Consider the following 24,576-nt stretch of genomic DNA (forward strand, 5'->3'; position numbering starts at 1 on the left):
TCAATTTTTATAATACTCTATTGAATGGAGTGAGAAAGGTGGAATTCTGTTGCAATTTCATGTTTTGAAAATCTGCTGGAGGCTCCAAGAATTTTCAAAAAGTCCCTGGAGGCTTCAAAATAACTTGAACCTACTATCAGTCAACTTAATGTCGTGCTGAAGTTGGAATTGAGCCTGAATTTCGAATTTCCTACTCTTAATTGATAAAATTTTATGAAAATTCCAAGCATTGAAAATGTGTGGATGGCTCCAGTAATTTTCAAAAAGTCGCTTGAGGCTCCAAAACTGCTTGAAATCCACCAGCAGTCGACTTAATAGTGTGCCCAAATTAGTTTGCAGAATCAATTTCGGCACTACAGCAACATTTTCATTCTGAAGTTTGCATTTAAAAGTTTAATGAATTTGAAATTTGAAATTTTTCAATACCTATTGCCAATATTTGGTCCAATTTTTATGAATTAAGAAAAAACTGTAACTAATTTCTAACATGTCAAAATTTTGAAAAAAATTACAACTTCTTGATGTTTCGAGATATTGAACTCGTCTGTCTTTTGAAAACAAAAAAAATCATAAATTGTCAAAATTCTGTCAACCTTTTTAAAAGTTGAAAGCAAAATTTGTACACACTACGTAAGAAAAACAACTGATATCCGCCAAAAAATTCTCCGAAAAAGAATCGTACACCCCGCCCTTATCAGGGGAAAGAATGTAAATATTTTAGTAATAAAATGTTGTGATATAATTTTGAAAACCGCCCCCTAAAGTTCAACCAAATTTTTAAGGCTTTTCCTCCGAAGTCAAGATTATAAGTTAATTCTGAAACACCTTCTTTTTAGCATAATTTTTAATCAAAATAAGCTTTCAATTATCAATATAAAACTATTAAGTGTGTAGGTTCAACAACAAAAATTAAAAAAAAAAAAATAGGACAGACACAGAGTTTGAAGAAGCTTGGTAATCTAATCTGAATGTTGAACTGTATCTACCCCAATTTTTTTAGAAATTTTTTTGTTGTTGAACCCGCACACTTGATAATTTTGTACTAATAATTGGTCTAAAAAAATTTGGGCGGACACGGTTCAACGTTCAGGTTAGATTAACCAGCTTCTTCGAACTCGTGTCCGCCCAAATTTTTTTAGACCAATTATTAGTACAAAATTATCAAGTGTGCGGGTTCAACAACAAAAAAATTTCTAAAAAAATTGGGGTAGATACAGTTCAACATTCAGATTAGATTACCAAGCTTCTTCAAACTCTGTGTCTGTCCTATTTTTTTTTTTTTTTAATTTTTGTTGTTGAACCTACACACTTAATAGTTTTATATTGATAATTGAAAGCTTATTTTGATTAAAAATTATGCTAAAAAGAAGGTGTTTCAGAATTAACTTATAATCTTGACTTCGGAGGAAAAGCCTTAAAAATTTGGTTGAACTTTAGGGGGCGGTTTTCAAAATTATATCACAACATTTTATTACTAAAATATTTACATTCTTTCCCCTGATAAGGGCGGGGTGTACGATTCTTTTTCGGAGATACCGTATTACCAATACTGATTAGCAGACAGACGAAGTACCAATTTACAAAATATGGATAAAGTTTTTGAAACTGTATTGATACTAAAATACCAATACCGAAATAATTTTTGATGGGAAGTATATTTTGGTATTGGTACTTTGCATTTTCTTGATTTATTTTAAAATGTGATCTGTCACGAGAAAACCAGGTTAGTGTCCAAAACGTAAATTTTACAGGACGGACATTTGAAGTTTTGAATCTATGTGTTCGGCGATCTATGATTCGTAGGTCCCTGAAACTTGGACCACTTTTGGCCACAAGGGGTGCCAACATAACCTGACATTTTTTTTCAAAATCAGGGTTGCCAAAGGTCAATAATCGAAATTTCTCTAAATCGATTTTTTCGTTTTTTTTTAAATTTTGTGCCAAAAATTTCGCGAAAACTACTAAGAATGAATTATTAATATAAAATAAAGTTATTTATTGAGTTTTTCAATTTTTTCAAAAATTTTGTTCAAGGTGAAAAGAGTTGATTTTTCCAGCTTGGGCCTCATTCAAATTTCAATAAAATGGCACTAATCCTCCGAATGTGGGCCGATTGCCCCAAAAATTTGCATATTGACTCTCTAGAACATACTTTTCAAGAAAATCACAAAAAAAATTTTCTCAAACTTTTTTTGTAGTTGCTCTATTTTTTCAACCTTGAATTTAAGGTCAAAAGAATCGTTCGCGAACGTTTTAACCACCACAGGCGGATTCTGTACACTGAGTACTACCAATATCCATAAAAAAAAGCAAATCGATTTTTTGGACACTAACCTGGTTTTCTCGTGACAGATCACAAATAATAAAATCACTAATAAAAATCAAGGTGCACTGGTGTAAGTCCGAATCCGGGGCAAGTCTTCCGAACCACTACCCAGCAGTGACTTGAGGGTACTATCCCTTCTTCACCATGACATGAAAATTTTTGGAATTCAGTTCCATTTCACATGTTTTTGGTTTAATTGTATTTTGTTGTTGTTTTGAATTTGTTTTCAAATACAGATTTTCTATCTTTTAGTTTTTAGCATATACCGGACAAACTGCCCGTACAACAATGACCATGCTAATTTTGATGTGAATGTCGACCCATCCACATCCGTCACTTTTGGATGCCACATGTCGATGTGAATTTCGACCCTGTGTCGAGCTAATTGTCGATGTAATTGTCGACTGATGTTGATCTACATTCGTGTCGACAATTGGCTCCACACAGGGTCAAAATTCACATCGACATGGGGCATCCAAAAGTGACGGATGTGGATGGATCTACATTCACATCGAAATTAATGTCGACATTGTCGACCTCCTGCTTCGTTAAGTCATAGAATTTGAGTTTAATAATTTTTAATTTTTTTTTCCAAAAATTATTTCCTCTGATGTGGCTATTGCTAGTGCTCAAAACAGCATCGAAGCAAAGTCCACTTCCGAAGAAGTACAGACGAAAAGTCTGTAAAATCAAGAAGTTCAACAGAAATCCCTTATATCAAAGATGGTGCAATACTTTATCTGCGAGTATCAAACTAATCCATTTTCATGTCGACATGTCGATGTTAATGTTGATGTGAAATTCGACATCAACAAAACAAATACATCCACAATAACAACCTCATATCATCTACAACTCCAAACTGCGGAAAAGTGAATAATTTCATCAATTCCCTAAAAAATTTGTTTTCCACATTGAACAAGATCATATTTTTGTATGTTTACTAAAATTTTAAACACTAAAACAGAAATTTTAATTTTGAAAAAGTGGTCGACATAGTTGTAGATGTAAATTTCGAGCATCGAATTTTACATCTACATGTTGAGATGGCATGTCGAGGTATCAGAAATAATGAGAAAATTACGAAAATTTTCATTTACTTGGTTTTTGTATGGACAGAAGATTCCTACTAAATAATTAATTTATCACTTTTCCATCATATGTTGGAAAAAAACGTAGTCGATGTAAATGTCGACGTCGACAATTGTTGTGCGGGTGTACATCCTAGTGAAAATCTGATGAGAGTGAGCTCAAAGAGAATTAAATTTTCTACAATTTTGTTAACATGAAATTTTCGTAGGACACTCTGTTTTTGAAACAACACGTCCGCAAAGTTGAGCTGGTTCTAACTTACCCAAAATTGGGGTAAGTCAGTTTATTCCACTGAGTGAAAGCTACAGTGTCAATTGCGCTCAAATTTTTACCATAACTAAAGAACGCTTATGGGAACCTACATAATAAATTTGAGCCATATTGGTTCATTGGTAGGAGAGTAACAGCCAGTCAAAGTTGAAATTGTGAAGAACCCATCCGGACTTACCCTCGTGCACCTTACTCATATTGAAAAACTTGTAAGTGATAATGATGAACTTTGAATTCCCAAATCAAGAGATTTGTTTTTTTTACACAGATTTTGGCAGATTAAAATCCACAAGAATCTGCTAGGATAGTAGCTTTTGAAAATGGATTTTGGATTTTACTTGAAGAGAGAAGACTTCTGATGTTTTGAAAGTTTGTGGTGGGGATCTAAAAAAGGTTTAAAAAGAGATTCAAAAAACGTCCAAATGAAATACCATTTGTGAGTACCATCATTGTGAACAACACATCCAAATTTCAGCTTCCTAGGTCATCCCCACCCCATTTAAGGTGGATAAAAAAATCAGAAATGTCCTCCAAGAACTTCTCCCCGTAAACATGCAAAAAGAACACTTTACCTGTGAAGAAAAATCCAAACAGGAGGAAAGCATCGCAGTGGAGCTGTAAATACATAATGTTTAAAACACAAATCACATCACCATTTAATTAATTGAATGCTTTTAACAGAAAACATTGCCATCATGTTTGAAAAGCCTTCGAAGTTTCTGGTACAAAAATTTTGCTCTTACACAGCCGCCGACTGCTGTGACTTTTTTTTACATTTTTCCGGGGCAAAGTGGTCAATTTAGACCAAAATTTTTTTCTAACAATGTTATAAAAGACACCTCACTACACCATCAATCCAAATGCCATGTTTTAAAATTTTTACTTGCAAAATATGAATTTTGTAATTTTGAGAACCCCTAAATCCCCATCTGAGTCGACCAATTGTTTGAAATTCATGTCTAGATGGAGAATAGATACCTATTTTTTTATTACATTTTTTCATTTTCATAGCAAAAATGTTGACAAAGAAATCACTGTTACATTGAATAAGCAAACCCAGTGGAGGGGGAAGTCTCTGCACATTAGGAGGGCTGTCCAAGTGAGTCAAGGGCAGGGGACACTAATCATAAAATTAGAGGGATCAACACATCCTAGATGTGGGTGCTAATCAAGCTCCTTCAGGAAAACTTCATGGGGTTCATGGGGGGGGGGGGAGTAAAAATCCATATGGACATGCTTAATTCAGGCCCTTGAAATCCCAGGCTAATAATTAATAAACATAAGTAGTAAGTACTAATACTCAGAATGGGTTGCCTACTTTCCTGTTAGAATGTGAATTATTCAAGACATTTTTTTATACAACTCATTGTCAGATCAAAATATTCAATTCACTATAGTTATATCACCATTATTACAATTTTTAATGATCAAATAAATCATCATAATTTCATTATTTATAATTATTATAAATAATCAGTTTTTTTTTTTACAGCTACAATGTTCACCAATGTATCACACAGGCTTGCACAGGACGTAAAAGATTTAACCTCACAACAAGTGTCACCAACCAGTTATGCAGTTGCAGCTTGCTACATGATGTGTGTCACCATTTTTGGAATATTAGTCAATCTCATGGTATTTTATATTGTGCTCACTGACAACAAAGTAATCACCCAATTATCTACCTCAAACACATAACATTGTACAAATTTATTTATATTGTGGCTCGTGTTTTAGCTCAGGACACCAATGAATGCCATCCTGGTGAATTTAGCCTGCTCAGATTTTGGTATTGCATTTTTAGGAAATCCGGTAGCTTTATTCAATGCTATTAATGGTGGCTGGATGTTGGGACAGACTGTATGCCAAGCATATGGTTTTTGCATGTCTTTTTTTGGTGCGTATTTCAATCAAGTATTGCTTCACATTTTCCCTAGTTGAAAATAATACAAGGAAGTTAATTTCCTTTTCATTCAACATCAGATAATGGATAAACGAGGAAACAAACCGTCCAACTTTTCGGATCTTCAATTAAAATAATTTTCAAACTAAAATTGAAACAGGGCATTTATTCGCCATTTGCACAAATCCCCAACAAGTGAATTCAATCTAAAAGATTAAGCTCTCTTTAAATTAAATACTCATGATTTCTTGACGAAAAGCTGTCTAAAAATGATAATACAACATGATATTTCACATTAAAAATGTTAGCTACCTTACTAGTGATTCAATTTTTATAGGGTACCTACATATTATTTTAATTTGAAAATACCTATGTCAAAAAATTTACTCATTTGTTAATTAAAATAAAAATGAATTTTTTATAACACCTGACTAAAATATTGGCCTTGTATTATTTATGAATTTTCTGTGAGTAAAATAAACAGTTTAATGGATACTCCTACTTGAGTAATATTCCAGATAACCCCTTTTATCATCATACTTTTATTTACTAATTTTCATCAAATGTTACTCAAAATCCTATGCATGTTGAAAAAATTACCTAGTAAATAAATCAAAATAATTACTTTCTCCTCGCTGACAAAATTTAGTAACTACTGAACTAGATATATTTACAAATTGAGACTTATACTTTGTAGGTATTGCTTCAATATTTACATTAACCGTTCTCGCCTACGAAAGATACCACATAATATGTCATCCATTCTCTATAGCCTCGCATTTAACCTGGCAAGGCGCGATGATCTCAATAGTTGGTACCTGGTTGGCTTCATTCGTCGCTTCCTCACCTCCACTGTTCGGCTGGGGAGCTTATGAAAATGAGGCTGCGAATATAAGGTCGGTATACAGCACTAATTGCGCTAATTTTAATTAATTAAATTATTGATTCACTAGAAATGCAACCGAAATTACTTTATATACTTATTTAACTTAAAAACATAAGGTAGAGTGGGGTAATTGCAAAGCATTTTTTGATTAGTGACACTTTGAGAGGGCGCTGTGAGAAGACTATTGCACGGATGAAGCTGAAATTTGTACCACTTATACTTCAGGGGGTTGTCTATCAATGGTAAAATGTTGGTCCAATTTGGTCCACAAATTGTAGAGAAAATTGCAATTTGAAAATTTGAAAATTGACTTTTGCATTTACCCCATTGGGGTAAATGCAAAAGTGGGACCTATCTTTTTTAATTATTTATTTTTTTGCATTTTCAACACACTCACTGTATTCTGCGTGTCATTTCCTAACTTTTGATGCATTCGTGCCTCATGGTCTTGATTTGGTAAAAAATTTGATGACTTTTCCACTTCCCAAAAAAATTTTTAGGGGAGTGAAAAAATAAAATGTTGAAAAACTATTTTTTTTAAACTCGCTAAAATGAACAAAAAATCAACTATTGATCATTTCTGATGTTTTTTATGTAAAAAACTTGTCATAGAAATTCATTTTTCATCAAATAGTATATTAGTAAAACGTTAAAAAAGAGCAATTGATCACTTTTCTAACATGTAACTCATCATGTGACTGTGGAAGTTTATTTTTTTTGTAATTTCGAACCATTTTCAAGTTATTTAGGACAAAAAAATATTTGTGGTAAGTGCAAAAATTTTTAAAAAAATTGTTTTTGCAATTACCCCGAGTCGATTTTTTCTGGGGTGATTGCAAAAACGCAATTTACCGCCAAAATAAAAAAAAAATTCAAATTGCGATATCTTACCTTAAACTTTAATCCTTCATGACCCTTAGTGGTTTCAACATGCTTTGATAAAAGGGTTTTTGCTACGGAGCGACCAGTTGAACCCCGCGAGTTGTGACCAGGTGAATATGTCGGTAAAGGTTGTTGCTTCGACATCCCCTAATTGGCACAACCAGAAAATTGATATTTTTTGCACGAGGTCACAATTTTGCAATTACCCCATTTTTGCAATTACCCTACTCTACCTTAAGTATATAAATTAGAGTGATTATTTCCCTCTCAAATTGCAACAACAATTAGGTATTATTGCATTTTATGTCCATAATTAAGACACCTATCCAATCTTCCAGAGAAATGATCCACTTATTCAAGGTTAGGGCATTCCTACTGAAAAAAACACCAGCATAATATTCATTACGTAATCTTTTTTCAAAATTTGCAACATACGTATATGTGACAAAAATTTGATATTTAAAAAAAAAATTATTTTTAGGTTATTTACCAAATTTATAGGCGAAAACCAAATTGGAAGATTTTAAAATTCAGAAATTTATGCGAAACGCAGCGTATAATCGTAATTCTATGTAAAATATTTCTTTTAAATAAAATGAATTCATTACTTACATTCTAAAAATATTTTATGCCGCCAAAAAATAAGGCTTTCGTTTATAACGGAAGAAAATATAACGTGAACATGAATTATCACTTCCACATTTCAAATAATACAAATTTCAGCAAGTAAGGAATTTTTGTTATTGTCGCAAAATGACACAAGGCGACGAGGTGAAGTAGGTACCACGTCGCATTTTTTTGTCAAACCGAATAAGCTACCGAGCTAAATTTAATTCCGCTTTTCCAAATGTGATGCAAGAAAATAAAAATTACAAAACTATACTTGAGAAACTGAAGGGTTGAAATTGAAACCAAAGAGCGAGCTTTTGTTTCATTACCAGCGTAGAATTTTCAAACTCCAACTTAAAACCATGGTAAAATATTAATGAAATTTTGACACCTACATACATGACCTAGCTTAGACCCGCAAAACATACTCCAAGAGTCAAAGAAAAAACTATAGGTATACCTACTTAGTGATTACATTACCGTGAGAGAATAAACAAAATAGGAAATGAATGTATTGGATTTGATAGAGATTTTTGAATTTCATAGGTACATACCTACCAATTTTATTGTTTTCAGTGCATGACACTCCATCGTAAAAAAAAAAGCAAACTACTTTAGTTAAACCCTTTTTGCTCTAATTTTTGCTTTAGGTATACCTACATTTATTTTAATAAATCGTAATGCTTTCCAATAATGCTTTCAGAAGCTTTATAACATTAATGAAACTGTATTTTTTCCTACGAACATGAAATATTGTAAACTTCTTTCCACGTGAATGACTTACAAAACCTTTCGTTGACGCGTAAATAATACACAGAATTTTTCGTAATTTTAAACGCTCTGCCTACTCTAATGCTTTGGGTACTTGTTAAATTATCTAAACTATTATCAAATGAATGAGCAGTTTGATATGAAAATTTTGGCTAGAAAAGTGGAAATCATAAACAAGATAATTTTTCCGAACATTTCATTCGACGAATTTTCTCAAAAATTTATGAAATTTCTATGGGTACTGAAAGAAAAGGTGCAGAACCCCTTGAAAATTACTATATCGATAGCCTTTTCAAATAATTTCAAAGCTTTTAGTTTTCCATTGGTACGAGTAGTATATGAGAATTTACTTACTTTGAAGAAAATGAAAACGTTGTTTTGTGGTTACAATATTACGATGCAAGAGACATTTAGGTCAACCAAATTTTACTCGAAAATGTCCATGTTTGCAGTTCGACTAATTCCGATGTGAAATATTTTGAATAGTGAGTGGTGATTACCATGTACTTGATTCAACTTTGAACATGAATCTATGTACTATAAACTACCGGTTCAATCTCAGTGTTTATTTCACAAACCCGCCAATCAGAAACCGCACAACAGCAGCTCAATTACAGGAGCATTTTCTGTGGCAGACAAACTTGCAATTTCCATAATTATAACTTACTCATGAAAAGAAAAATATACTTTTTGAATGTTTGTAGGTTCCGAGATGATAAAATATGTAAAAACAAAGTACATACCTAAGTAGGTAAGCAGGTTTACATTTAGAAACTTAGAGAATCGATATTATGAGAGAAGTCTTTAAATGTTTATTTAAAGATTAAAATTGAGATCCGGGAGGATGAGACTTCTAAAAAAACGTATGTAGGTACCTACCTATTACATTTGATGAAAACTAATCAAAATGAACTTCTTAGGAAATAAAATTAACCATTTAAACATTAATCGTTTCGGAAGTCTAAATGCAAATGCTGCAAATTATCTAATAAAAGTAACTAACGAGGTACCTACTACCTACCTACCTGCCTACCTGCCTACCCACATGTTTCAAAAAAAATTTCCAACAATTTCAATGAACAATGAATTTTACTTTCTTCCAAATAGGCTGTTTTCATTTTATGAATGAATCAGCAAATTTTCATCATGCTCGGACTTCTCAGCTGGCTATTAGATTCTTTGAATTGTCAATCATGAAAGCTATAGCAAATTCTTATGTTGCTTTTCTACATGGTTTATTAAACATTCTCCTATATTTCCGGATGATGGTGACGCATTTTGAGATTTAAATAGAGCCGTTCTGACTTTCGCATTTTGACTTCAATCTATTTCGAATTTTACACTTGAAGATGGTCTTTTGTGAGATTTGATTAGATTCTTATTCATAAAACGGTAGGAATTTTATGGTCCAAATAGCTATACAATATCGTTTCCTTTTCGTTTAAGTTATTTTGCATTTTAATCTTCTCTAACGTAACGAGAACTCTTCGTGATCTCGTTCCAAATTCCGCCCTTACTTTTATATGTCGTCACACATCCGAATTTAACAGGTACCACATCTGCTTTGGCATTTGATGCTGAAAAGAAATAAAAAAACGCCGTGTATACTTCACGTTAATCAAATATAAGATTCGAATGCGGTTGCTGTAACAGCGACAATACCTTGACTCTTACCACCAACATTTAATTTAATTCTAACAACGTGTTTGAGAATAAGGAAAACGGAGGCTAAACTGTAAATCAAATTATCATACCGCAATTTCACCCAATTTCTTTTTAATTTCAAGTCACATTCTCGTTTCTTTCAAAAATGATTATTTTTTTCAAATTGCATAAACAAGACGGTAAGAACCAAGGCTGGTTTACTTTGAGCAATTTTTCAAAAAAAAAATGTTCTTCAGAACTGCATTACATCTACACACTAGCAAGAGAACACAACTTTGGTATATAAATGGAAAGAATGTAAATATGAACGTAGGCGCACCAGTCAACACTAAATCACACAATACGAGTATGTCCGCTTGACCAGTGATATTTTTGGATCTGGTAATTTAAAACTATGACCAATTGAAAAAAAAATCAAATTGGTTATGATTTTCTTTTCAAAATTACTGAGCTAAATGTTTAATGAGTAATGATTGAATTATTTCTAAATTTGGGTTTTAAAAAAGCCATCATCTTGAAATTGTTCGAAATGAACTCAAAGTGAGGGTGGAGATGGCAGTTTTTTTTTTACAAAGATTGGTTATTGTTTGTAGTGATTTGTTATACAGAGATCCTAGATCCCCGACTCAGAAAATCCTCATCTTCTAAAAAAAAAAACAACTTCAATGCTGAATCCTTTACCCACAAACCCAAAGTGACATTTTTCACAATCAAAATGGAAATTAAGAACTTTTCAAAACCAAAACCATCTAAGCCTCATAGTCCCTCTTTTTTTTCACACATTGAGAAATTGCGAAGAGACACCAAAGACTTAACTTCCACTTCCATTAGATTTTTTGGTACTTTTCCCTTCCTAAAATATCTAAGTAGACACTTATTTATTATCTAGCATCGATGGTCCAACTAACAAAATCAAATAAACAGACATTACTCGCTTTCATTAAGAAATACAAATCAAGTAGGTACACAACTGACTAGCGGACCTTATCAAAAATCAACGCGTGGTGGTAATGAGAAAACAACAAGTTCAAAACAAAAAGATAAAACATTCACAAAGACACATTAAAACAAGTTACACAGTTTCATTTCTCAAGCGTAGGTAACTTGAACACGGAAATAACAAAGCAATTTGAAATTAATAACAAGGTAAAAATATATTATAGAATTAATATTTTAACGATGAGAGAACTGCTTACAAATTAAAAGATTAATTAAAAGCTTTACATTAATTTCGCTTCGCTGCTAAACTCTCGTCAAAACACAAAAACGTGTGCAATCGACTACACAAAAGATGGGCTTGTTGAGTTGATACTGAAAAATTTTACTTATAATGGGAACCACTAAAGGAAAATTTTACTTATTAAGTATATAATTCACTACGTTGTATTACTCCGCCACGACGGTACATTTTAATGAACAAACTTCAGATTACATCAAAATTCATTCAAGTGCCTTCTCACTGTAAAATAATCCTCAATATGAAAACCCTCTAACATTTCCCTTGAGATACATAATATGTTTTAAAAATGTGACCTTGATGACGGGAAATTTTCTTCTGCTTTAGTACAGTTCTCCTTATATATAACTTATAATAAAATTTCATATAAAAAAAAAACTTTCATTCCTTATAAGGGTGTGCATATTTTTTTATCATACGAGTCACGCATCTGTCACTTTATAGTAACTGAAATTTTATCGTTCATTTTCATCAACTGTAAGAATTCTTTAGAAACTCAAACGTCTAACAAAAAGTAGGTGTCTCTGTCTACCATTGACTATCTCCCAGTAGTATAACGAAACGGCATCTATGAAGTTCGTTCAATTTTTGAATTCTCAACATTGAATCAATACACGTTTCAACACATTTAGTGTTGAAAGAATGAAAGAAAACATTTCAAAGAAGTTTTCCAAATACAAAACATATTTCTAAAATCATGGTATGAAACTGAAAATTCCGCACTCAATCTCTCATCGGTGAACTTTTTATATCAAGTTAGTAATTTTGTTTCTTTAACAATTCATCCCTAAATGAATTCATTTTTGACGTATAAAAAAAGAAAGTATCTAAGTTCCTTATCAATAAGGATAGGACTAAGTACCAAACTATGTTTACTTATAAATTGTGAATCTACGTATCTGGGACCCGGTATAAACATTCAAATAACACAAAGTTTTATTCATTTTCTTTTTTTAAAAAAGGTAGGTAATCATGCATTAGACATTTTTTTATGATTGATCTGCTCTCCTCTTCGAAAATTATTTAGGAAAATATCATGTTGTGTAAGTAGGTAGGCACACCTTTATAAACATAACAGGAATTTCATTATTATGGAACCGATAGGCTACATTTTTACTTTCTCAAAAACTCTACAAAAATTGAAAAATTGACTTTGACATCTTAAAATTTGGTTCTGAAGCCTGTTCTTTCATTTACTCAAATTCAAGTTCAATTGAAGTCAATACTAGAGTGATTCGTAACTTTTTCAAAATTAAGTTATCTATCCTTGATAAAATCTTTCTTCAACTATAAGTACATACATACCTATTTTAATCAAATTTTAGCACACAAAAAAATAGAAATCGTTGACACATAGCTTAAAATACAATATATAAAAATCAGTATTCATCTTCAATATTTAAAAAATGAAAAGTAATTGCACCCTTGTAACAGGTGTATCAATCCTCATACTTCGTGCGGAATAGGTATTAAAGCATATAGGCATAAAATACTCGCAAAAGTATTGTAATTTAGGCAGGTTCATTTATGAAATGAAAATAAACAGCGTTACCTAAAGATAAAGCATGAAATTTCCAACCATTATTTTTTTATATCATCAAGGAACAACTTTTCCGAGATACTCGGCAGAAAGAAATTAATTTAGCAAAACTTGATCTTTTTTTCTACAATAAATTAGTTTCGTGTAATTTATTTTTTCTCAGCTTTACTTACGTATTAGGTAGTTTGTATCATATTCTAATTTATTGTAGCCTATATTTTCGACGATATTTCCAGAAGATACGAAACAAGCGTTGAAAATCCAAATGAACACACTTACGTACCTAAGAGTAGCTATAGTTACCTACCTATTGTACAGTACATCTTCATAACACCCTGCTATGAAAATCTGTTTGTTTGTTTGTTTTGTTACAGCTGTTCAATAAACTGGGCTAGTCGAGAGTGGAATGCTACATCTTATATATTATTTTTATTTAGCATCGCAATGATAGTACCAATCTTCGTTATAACATTTTCGTACTATAACATTGTAAAAACCATGCGCCAGGTAGGCTCTACTTATTTTTATTTTTAAACTTTTTCTGTTAAAAAACGAATCTAAGAAATAACCCGGAGCAGTATTTTTGAATTATTTATTCGCTCTTCTCAAACAAACCCCTACTGTTTTTCAATTTTATTTCAACTCGAATGCTTTTAAGCGATAAAATGCGTTCAACGTTTGCGTTAAAATATTTTTCAACAAGTTTTAAAAGAAATCTCGAATAGCAAAATTAAATCATACAAAAGCTTAAAACTTCATCACACTTTTATTACCAACATGTACTCGCTTGCAGAAAAAAGCCAAAAGTATTTATCATTGTGTTTTTCAATAGCCGTAAAAATTTGTCTAAGTGCAAAAATCACGCGTCAACTACCAATTACAATTTCAACGCGCAAGCAGATACAACAGTTGGCAAATTTTCAATGAAAATAAGCAAAATAGTGCCATGCCATTTGATTTTCCAAGTTTTTAAAAAAATTTTGTATTAAAGCTGCACTAAATTCAAATCATGCTATAGGAAAGAAGAAAATCAGAACATCGTTACTGCCCATAAGTTACTTTCATATTTTTACTATAATAAGTACCTATTTATACATGTTCAATAACTAATACCTAAACTAAGCTAAATAATTATTTTATACGTAGGAAAGGACGGGTTGGTGATTTTGCTTCCCATCGCGTTGAAAGCTGAATGAGAATAGTACAAAATTCGTAGGTACCTATTAAAACCTCAAAACAACAATCCAATTCATCTGCTGATTAACGTTTCTTTAATTTTTTAATTTTGAACGTGGACTGATTATTATTAGAAAAGTAGGAATGCTGATCGGTAATCGGTACTTTTCTTCTTTAAAACGTCAGATTAAATTCGTATTTACAAATGTTCTCAAATTTTAATACCTAAAAATGTAATACCGAATGATGTACCTGGTTGGATGAGATGAGAATCATGTACTTTTTACAGGTTAACAAAATGAAACTGGCACAAAACACTGGTGTCGTTAAAAAGGCTGAAACGCACGTCGCCAGAATGATATTAATAATGGTGATCGCATTTTTTATTGCTTGGGGTCCGTATGCCGTATTTTCATTGTTAATTGCCTTCACTGACATCGAAATAACGCCACTGTACTCGATGGCTCCTTCGTTGTTTGCCAAAAGCAGCGTTTGCTATAATCCTATCATTTATTTTTTTCTCAATCATCAGGTAAGTGATACCTAATAAGAATATGACACATGCAATTTAGCTCTATCATGTACCCAGACCTACTCACTCTAGATAATATTGATCAACAAAGTTGTTGCTGTTGTAATACAAAAAAAAGTCATTCAATATCCTATCCTACCGATGTATTTTCATCGCACAAATTAATTCGAAAAATCGTAACGAAATATAATATTTCATCGGATAATAATTCAACACTCGTTATTTTCTGGAAAATAGAATTATACATTCGTATAGTTCTACTTGCACAACGTCTTATTTGCGAAGAACATGTTTTATGGATTGATAATGTACTTGCATACCTAATGCTAAGTAGGTATGTTTGTTTTACAAATTGAAGAATGTACCTACACATAAAGCAGATGGAACATACATATTTGCTATCTGGAAATGCAACGATAAGAATTGAATCAAATTTCGAAATTTAAGTCCTTCTTCATGAATGCATAAAATGCCATTTTCCAACTTCCTTTTAGAAAATGGTTTATTTAAATTATTAGTACATTACTGCGTTAAAGTGGCTGCAGAGTTCTTATTAATACGAGTAACATTATTATTTTATCTCCAAGGGATATTCCAATTTCTAAAATGGAAATATGTACGTAGGTACATACTTTCATGTGGGAGGCTATGTGATGAAGGTCCTAATTGCCAAAACGTATTTTTTCAAAAATCCTAAAAAAGTTATCATTTTTCTGGTTTTTTGTTTTTCACGATCATATCCTGATTAGGCATATGAAAAAAATTAAAAGAGTTGGGGCATATTCACAGATCAGTATCATAAAGTAAAAAAAAATTGCACAGCAGGGGCGCCAAATTTCTTTTTTTTTCAATTTTGGCGAATTTTTAAAAATCTTTGGCTGATTTTATAAGAAAAAATCAAAATAATTTAATTAGGGATGCTGAAAGTTTGATTTGTAACTCATTTTTGATCTCTTTAATTAATTCATAGGTAATTGTTTTGAGTCGTTTTGGAGCCTTCGGGGTTTTTTGAATTTTTTTGTTTTCAAGAAATCCTTTTTTAAAAAAAGGGTGGAGTTCAACTGTTTATCCTATTCAAATTCATATTTTTCGAATTTATTAAAAGGTTTCTGAATATTTGTGCTAAAACCGAACCCGATCCAAAGTACCTATCATAAAACCGGTAAATTCGAACTTGAAGTTTGAAAATCAACTGGAAATGTACATGTACTCGAAACTGCAACTGTCTCATTTGAGACCTCTTCACAGCCCCTCCTTGATAAAATTTCAATTTTTTTAGAATAAGACATGACGGAATTTTTGAAAATTTGCAAAAACAAAAAACAAAAAATTGAATGTATGTAGCATCTGAAATGTTGCTCCAAGGTGCTTTTGTTTATCCACTCTATCTATTTTTTTCTGTAATTTTAGGAACCTATGATGTGTGTGAGCGCTTTACAAAATATTGAAAGTACATAACTAATCATCATTCAATCGTGTTTTTGAAATAACGTGAAATTCTGAACATTTTGTAAAAGAGAAGACACCTGCAAGAGACTGAAAGGGATGGCGAATTTCAGAGTTTTAAAAATTTGGAGTATCGTCAGAACTACGAACGAATTCATAATAAATATTTATATGTTTACACGAGTAGATATTTCTAGGCTATGTATTTACCTAAGCTTGTTTCGTATTTATTGCTTTTAGTTTCGAAAATCTTGGTGTCGAAGAATACGAAAAGGATATGTGGAAGAAAGCAGCGTAAGAATACGACAAATTCCACTATCAAAAATCAATTCGCCACCGCAAGAGTTACAAAATGTCGAATGGTGTCATAGAAATCAAGCATTGATGACAATTACTTCCAGCATGAGCAGTAGTTCAAGTGGTACTAACAGCTATTTCAAACAATTCAAGGAACGAGATAAGAATATATCACACTTAATTCCTTACAATACTTTTCCTTTTGTGAAAAGGAAACAGAAATTAAAAAGTCCTTCATTGCCCAATATTACCCAACATTAGCAAGTGACGACGATGGCTCATTTTACACGCGTATTTATTTTTACTTTATCATGAACATTTTTACAAGTCGAGATTTTTATCCAACATATCACATGTTTGATGTACCTACGGTTACGTACGTAGATCTTCCAGGGGCGAATTCAAAATTGGGTTTTAGAAAAAAGTCTAGCCCTCTGCGCAACATGGGCTCCATTTACTGTTTTCTATAAAATCTACACGTATCTCTGAACTGTATTGTTCAGAATTTGAATTCCATCGAGACGAACGAATCATACACTATGGAAAATAACAGAAACCAATCTAAAAGATAATTGCATTGCGTCGTAATACTATGTACTAAAATGCATACCACGAATTCATATACATAAATTACATGTACCCACAATTCTTTTTTGGAAAAAAGGCTGTGAACTGTAAAATACATAATACATTACATGAGACAACTACATTAATCAGATATACAAATATTTGTTACTTATATATGTATTTTACCGACCAGAATTACTTATTTCATTATCATTTTTTTTTTTTTTAATTTCGTGGCTCGTATAGTTTTAGCTTTTTAATTAATGGGTACGATAATTCATTCTCAAATGCGTCAAGTATTCGACATTTTTTTTACAAAAATCTCTTTTCCTTGTTTTAAATTGAGTAATTAGTGTATCTAATACTTAGATATTTTGACCAATTAAATCTTGTTTTCCAATAAACAAAAATACAAAACAAAAAAAAATTGGAAGTTAATAGCATCTGGATTATTGAATAACAAAATTGCCAACAAACAGTTAAATAAAATGTTGTAAAAAAAATGTAAGTAATTAGAATTCCCATAAAAAAATGTATTAGAAGTTTTATGAATTTTTCATCACATCGCGTTCAATCAGATTTACATCATGTTTACTTAGTGAGTAAGTAGGTAATTAAGTAAGTATTACATAGGTAACTGATGATACCTGGATAGAATTCCTTGAGACTTATCCAGTACAGAAATTTAGACCTACGCATGCATTAAAATTAAAAAGGTTTGCAAAAAATGAAAATCTAAAATAATAAGCAATGCGTTTCTCCGAAAAAAAAAAGATTTGAATATTGGAATAAATAAATTACCTATAGCCTATATCATGGACAAATAAAAAAACATCTAGTAAAAATCTGAATATGTAGCGCCTCTATAGGTATAAATTTGTACAGTTTTTAAATCAGAAAACAGCTGGAATTACATAGAAGGAAAATGTGTAGGTAGCTAGAAAAAATATTAGGTTCCTAAACCCACTAAGTACCCATTTATCAAGAGAAGGGATAAACCTACGTTGACGACATTGTATTGCGAATGCACATTGCACATATACGAAAGTGAAATAAGTATGACAAGTTGCCGACGACTTCACTCACGGGGCTAAAATATTGCTATTGAAATATATTTCTGCAGGAAGACTGTACGTGTACGCCGAGTTCTTTGTTTTCACTTTTCATTCCCCAATATTATGAACGAAACCGAATTACTCGTTTTGAATCGTTTCAGCTCAGATTTTACATAATAAAGAGTTGCCTATCGCTTCGTCAGTTCGTCACAAGCACACATTACTTATGAGAAATTTATTAATCTTTTTTTTTTTTGTTTTTAAGAAATTAGGCGAATTTTTTACAGTTTTACAGCGTAAAATGATTGGATCTGATCAGATCTCGTTTGCTCTGATAAATCAGGTCTCCCCTTTTTTGGATCTGATCAGTACTGAACAGATTTAATCCGATCAAAACTTGAATTGAACCAGGTCTAATTACATAGATCTGATCAAGTGATCAGATATCTACAATCATTTTCCACTAGATTATCACGACAGCTCTGCATTTAATTTTTTGGAAAATCAAAAATCGTCTGATCCTAAAATATTTGAATGAATTATAAACATGGCATGGATGTAGCCGTCTCCTAAAAGCAATGTTGTGACTGCAAAACAACTAACCCCCCCCCCCATCTCTTTAATTCGAAATATTTAAAATACAGTACAAACTAAATTTCAGCGATCCGGCTCATTTTGGGAAAATTTTACAGGATTTCCAAACATTTTTCGAAGGCTTTAGTAGTGTTCAAAACCACTGGAAACCGCTTGAAGAGAGAGAGGGTGGGTCAAAAATACAAAATCTTACCTAGCTTTCTATAGCTCAACTGCACAAAATTTTAATTTTTCACCTTGAGTCATAAGATTATAGAGTTTTGAAAATTCCGTAAAATTCAAAAAATTGCGCCTCTGTCTGAAATTTTGGACGATGGAATATTTTCGTATGAGAGTTCCACATGTTTTTGAATTTTTTTTTTTCGAACATCCCAAACATTAGGTATAGGTACATAATAAATGATAAAACGATTTCAATCCGGAAAATGTCTTTTAGGTCACATTTCAGGTAGGTACTTTCGCGGGTTTTGTGATCAATTTTTGACATGAGTGAAAAAATGTAAATTTATAGCGCATGCAATTTTCAAAAAAAAAAAAAAAAAAAAAACATAAAATCTCCAAATATGATTTGGCAGCTGCGTGTTTTCTTTTGTTTTGACCATATTTCAACGAGTATATACTTTCATTTTCCATTAAAATGCTATAAAACCTCAAAAATCGCATCGGGTGGCCAAAACTCTGGGAACCTTCTACGTACGCGGTTGCATCTTACAACCATTGTACTTTAAGGCCCAGTTTCGACATACTTAACTAATTTCCTGAACGAGTAAAAATATTATTAGGTATTTTTTTTTTTTTTTTTTAAGAAAAGATTTTTAGCTCACGCGAATTGTGAGCAGTCAGTATCGATTCGCTCGAATCATGAAATCTCATTTTCAATCCGGTTCATTTTTCACTATACTTCCCGCATTGAATACTACCTATGTTGTTTCTGAATCTCATGTTTTCTCCAGCAACGTTTTCAAATGTATAGGTATTCGACACTATAAGTATTGATATGATTTAGGTACTTATCTATTGAAAATACGAGTAAGACCTAATTTGAATAAAAAGTAAACTCTGATTTAATTCTTAAAGTATACAAAGGCTGAAATAATTATGATCAATAAATACTTGATTGGATTGTTTATAAAGCTATTTTAAGTCGATTCTCTAATTGTTTGTCATTGTTTTTTGTGATGTTTAATAAATGTTATATTGTTTATAAGTTCATTATTAAGGTTATTGTTTGGGAAGACGTTCGGCTACGGCAAATATCGAAATAGGAAAAAGAAATTATCAAAACCTTTGAAATGTTAATGATAAAAAAGCCAGCAACTTCTCAAAAATAACGAACACCGAACAGTGCATAAATAAAATACACGATGCTTCGATAAAAGCAGCAAATGATTCATACGCTTGGACGACGCTTTAATGTACAACTCAAGTTGAATCGAGTTGTTTAGTTTATTTTATCAAAAAGATGAAAATAAGCGCAGCAATTCCGACAAAAATAAGCATCTCGTTTATCATTTAAACAAAACGGCATCGTGCATAAAAAAGTTATGAAAATTTGTCCTGTATTGTTTTTTTCTTCACTATCTAAAATTCTGCGAAAATAACGAAAATATACGCGTATAAACTACTCGGTAGGATAAATTTACTCAAGGATTGAATAGTAAACATTTAGTATCTACTATTGCCGCAGGCGGAAAAAAATAAAGTTATCATGCTGGAAATATTTTTGTTTCACAAATAAGAAAATGAAACAACGTTTTAACGCAACTCCGCGCCAGAAACAAACTTTAAGAGGGTGCTCTACCTTTTGTTTGTTTACTTTTTAGCATACCCGCGAGCAGAGATTAGACATTTTTCAAACGCATTTTTTTATTAGTTGGAGATGAAGAAAGTGAATAATTATGAGTGAAAACGTTATTACTGTATTGAAACAACATCATAAAACTTTGAAACAAGCAAAACGATTAAAATATAATGAATTCAGACGATTCTCCATATTCGAGCATTCATTGTCAGTCATCACAGCATAATTCTGAAACTACTGAACAGAATTTGATGAAATTTGAATATGTTGTGCAGAAATGAATTCCCGACAACTTGACGTTGCCCTTTTTTTGATTAATTTTGTTAAATCAAAGTTATAGCCATTTGAAATTTTCAAATGGCAATATCTCCAAAAATACAAAGAAATTTGAAAAAAGGGCAACGTCAACCTCTCTGGACCATTTTTATGCACAATATATCCAAATTTCATCAAATTCTGTTCAGTAGTTTCAGAATTATGGTGTGATTACTGACAATGAATGCTCGAATATAGAGAATCGTCTGAATTCATTATATTTTAATCATTTAGCCTGTTTCAAAGTTTTATTATGTTGTTTCAATACAGTAATAACGCTTTCACTCATAATTATTCACTTTCATTCTCTCCAACTAATAAAAAAATGCGTTTGAAAAATGTCTAATCTCTGCCCGCGTGTATGCTAAAAAGTAAACAAACAAAAGGTAGAGCACCCTCTTAATAGGTATACACATACGCATCAAAATAAATTTTATAAGTAGGTACACAATGTATAGGCAGGCACCTATTACCAGCTACATTTTCAAAATACCTATTCTTCGGGCAGAAAAGTCTCATAGGTACAAAGTTCATTTTCTAGACAACTTATCACTAAAATAAAGTTGAGTGCTAACTGCTAATGAAACTCGATGATAAATCATCAATATAAATGTCTATAACGATCTACGTAATTACTTACGTATTCAGAATATTCCTCAAAAAAAAAAAAAAAAAATGTAAAATACGTATGCAATTTATTGAAACATCAAGTTCAATTTTTCATATAAACATCTCGTTACGGGCTTCCACTGAAAATATAAGCCGATCTAATTATGAAAAAGTCTTCTTAAAATGTTAACTCTCTTGGGTTTACGAGTAAATGATGATGTTCGATATCGATATAGTAAGATGCGCCACATATTCGTTTTCTCTTTCTCTCTCTTCGACGATGAGTGAATACGTCTCGTTACTTGTAAACAAATCTAGCAAAATCGCCATTCATTTTGAAAAAAAAAAAAAAAAAAAGGAAAATAAAATGAAAATAAAAAGTGTAGCTATACATCTTCCAACATTTTTTGTCAAATTGTCAAGATAAAACCGTCGCGAGTTAATTGGATTGCGTTTATTTTTTTATCTTCGAGTGTCCTTACAGATATATCTTTTTTTCTTGCTCGAGTTTCATTTTCCGAGACGACTTTTCCTATTACCCTTATACGAGTAATTACGAGAATCTGATATGTTCTGCGCACTTTGGCTAACATTTCATCGAGACGATTTTTTTAATCCATATTTCTTTCGTGTGATTACACAAAATCACGATTAAAATTTTCTCATGTGTCATGTATCTAACATCACAGTAACCTGTCTGATACCTTTTGAGTAAAAAGAAAAATTTTGAGAAATATAATTTGAAAAAAAAGGTGATATACCTTATGAGTACAGGTAAGTTCAAGTTGAATTTATTTTACAATTCTCGATAATGAGGGCAAAATCGTAAGCATAGAACATGTGCGAATATGTAGTAGGTATGTATGTACTTATTTTATTTATTTGCGTTATTCACTCGAATGAATTGGGCACATAGTATACCTAACTAATACCTAGTACCTACGTACATAGCATACGTACAATTTATTTGATTTGTCAACTCTGTGTAGGTAACTAAGTACTTGGTCATAGAGGAAGGTATAGGTTCCATTACATACGTACGCACGTTAGTACTATAATATTACTTACACTTGATAAAAGTTGAATGGCGAATGCTCGAAACATATAGCTAGAGCTACGTACCTACTACCTAGCATGTATACGTATAACCAGGTACTTGTATATTTTCAACTATAAAAGTTTGTCTTATTTATTTTAATTTTCACGAAACTTACATTAGCTCGAAACCCATTTAATTTTTGAAAAAACCGTAGGTAGCTGCACAAAATTGTGGCTCCATTTAAAAACGAAGCAGAAAATTGTTTTTTTCTGTGTGTTACACTCGACCTGTTCAACGAAATTATTCACATTTGAGCCGATTCTGGAGGGGACACCTCAAGAGTGGTTTTTCGACCAGCTGTTTTTCAAAATAAAAATACCTATTCAAAAATCAAAAATTTCCCGTTTGCGAGAAAATTTTTTAAATTTGCGCGAATCGCAGTATATTGTCATGAACTAACCCCTCGACGGCGAATTTTGCCATTTCCAGCTATTCTGTAGCCTCCAGCGCAATTTTTCAATTTATCCAGAATTTTTAATTGGCTCCAGAAGACGTTAATAATGAAGTTGGGCAGCTGAAAATCGAGTTGCGTGTTATACTCGACCTGTTTAACGAATTTATCCACATTTGAGCCGATTCTGGAGGGAACACTTCAAGAGTGGTTTTTGGACCTGTTTTTTTTCAAAATAAAAATATCCAAAAATCAAAAATTTGAGAAAATTTTCAAAAAACCCCACGAGAGCGAATTTCGCCATTTCCATCCTTTCTGGGGCCTCCCTTTAATTTATGGATATTTTTATTATGAAAAAAGCTGCTCAATAAACCACTCTTTAGGTGTTCCCTCCAGAATCGGCTCAAATGTGGATAAATTCGTTAAACAGGTCGAGTATAACACGCAACTCGATTTTCAGCTGCCCAACTTCATGTTAACGCCTTCTGGAGCAAATTAAAAATTCTGGAGAAATTGAAAAATCGCGCTGGAGGCTCCAGAATGGCTGGAAATGGCGAAATTTGGTTTTGGGGAATTAATATCAGTTTTAGGATTTATTTTGATCAGTTTTACTGATCATATACAATGTACGTACTTTTTTGAAAAAAGTAGATATAAATCACCAAAAACAGTCAATATTGAATTTTCAAACGGTCGCCAAATATCGAGATATGAAGTTGGGCAGCTGAAAATTTGATTTTGGTGGTTTTAGACCATGCTCTTTCAAAAAATCGCGGCCCCGTTTAAATCGGAGGCGGACACCAAAAATAGGTAAGTAACTAATAAAAACCATAAAAATATTTCTTATTCTTGCTCTTTCCAGAGAAACTTAGGCAACCCATCTTGAATTTATGTAAGAATGATTGCCCCAACTACGAAATCCAAGATGCTAACAACTAACAACGAAGTACGAGTACCTCAATCGCCACAAAAAATTTTGAACCGGTCAAAGAGGAATCGAAAGAGGACCGCAAAATACACCACTAGCGAAAATTTCAGATGCAGAAATACGAAATTTCGGCTCGGCCAGTCAAATCGCACTCGACCAAACATCCTTCACTTTCGCTTCTTGCATTGTAAGATATTTTTCATTATTCATGCAACGAAAATAAGTTTTAGGTACGTCCGTTTTTGGTTAAACCTTTTTTGCATAGTTAATTTTTTAAAAAGAGAATAATGCTTTCTTTTGCAAATATGTACTTATGTCGAAAACTAAGCCTCCTAGAAAAAAAACTAAAGACATTATGTCGATTGGAAATTTAATTCTCTGCAATTTTCCTCGGCTTCATTTCATTTTCGGCCTGGGTAAACATAGACATAGAGTGGAAGAGAAAATAAGAAAGAATTGCAATTTAGACCGGTTTCTGTTAAAAGTCTCATAAAATTGCATAAATCTGTTAACATGCAAATACTAATTCAAAAATGTTCTCAACGTTTCATAATTATTTCGAGACTTTTAATCCAATTTCAAATT

The 24,576-nt window shown here is 32.0% G+C and overlaps 2 protein-coding genes across 3 annotated transcripts in view; one reads left to right on the plus strand and one right to left on the minus strand.

Annotated features, from left to right (window-relative positions):
- The window catches only part of LOC135839769 (parapinopsin-like), a 28,893-nt gene extending 9,252 nt beyond the window's left edge, over positions 1–19,641 (plus strand). Inside the window, exons 2-7 of one of the 2 annotated variants that reach the window (XM_065355964.1) lie at positions 5,181–5,353; positions 5,426–5,585; positions 6,289–6,487; positions 13,556–13,688; positions 14,647–14,889; positions 16,576–19,641. In XM_065355964.1, the coding sequence (XP_065212036.1) occupies positions 5,186–5,353; positions 5,426–5,585; positions 6,289–6,487; positions 13,556–13,688; positions 14,647–14,889; positions 16,576–16,893 (1,221 nt within the window). In that variant the 5' untranslated portion in view covers positions 5,181–5,185 and the 3' untranslated portion in view covers positions 16,894–19,641. The remainder of the gene's footprint in view (positions 1–5,180; positions 5,354–5,425; positions 5,586–6,288; positions 6,488–13,555; positions 13,689–14,646; positions 14,890–16,575) is intronic. The other variant, XM_065355965.1, reaches the window with a different exon arrangement.
- LOC135840076 (cuticle protein 8-like) overlaps positions 1–24,576 on the minus strand; it is a 129,907-nt gene that overhangs the window by 87,292 nt on the left and 18,039 nt on the right. The gene's annotated exons all lie outside the window — the stretch shown is intronic.

Source organism: Planococcus citri, chromosome 3, assembly GCF_950023065.1.
Source record: "Planococcus citri chromosome 3, ihPlaCitr1.1, whole genome shotgun sequence".
NCBI classification, from domain to species: Eukaryota; Metazoa; Arthropoda; class Insecta; order Hemiptera; family Pseudococcidae; genus Planococcus; species Planococcus citri.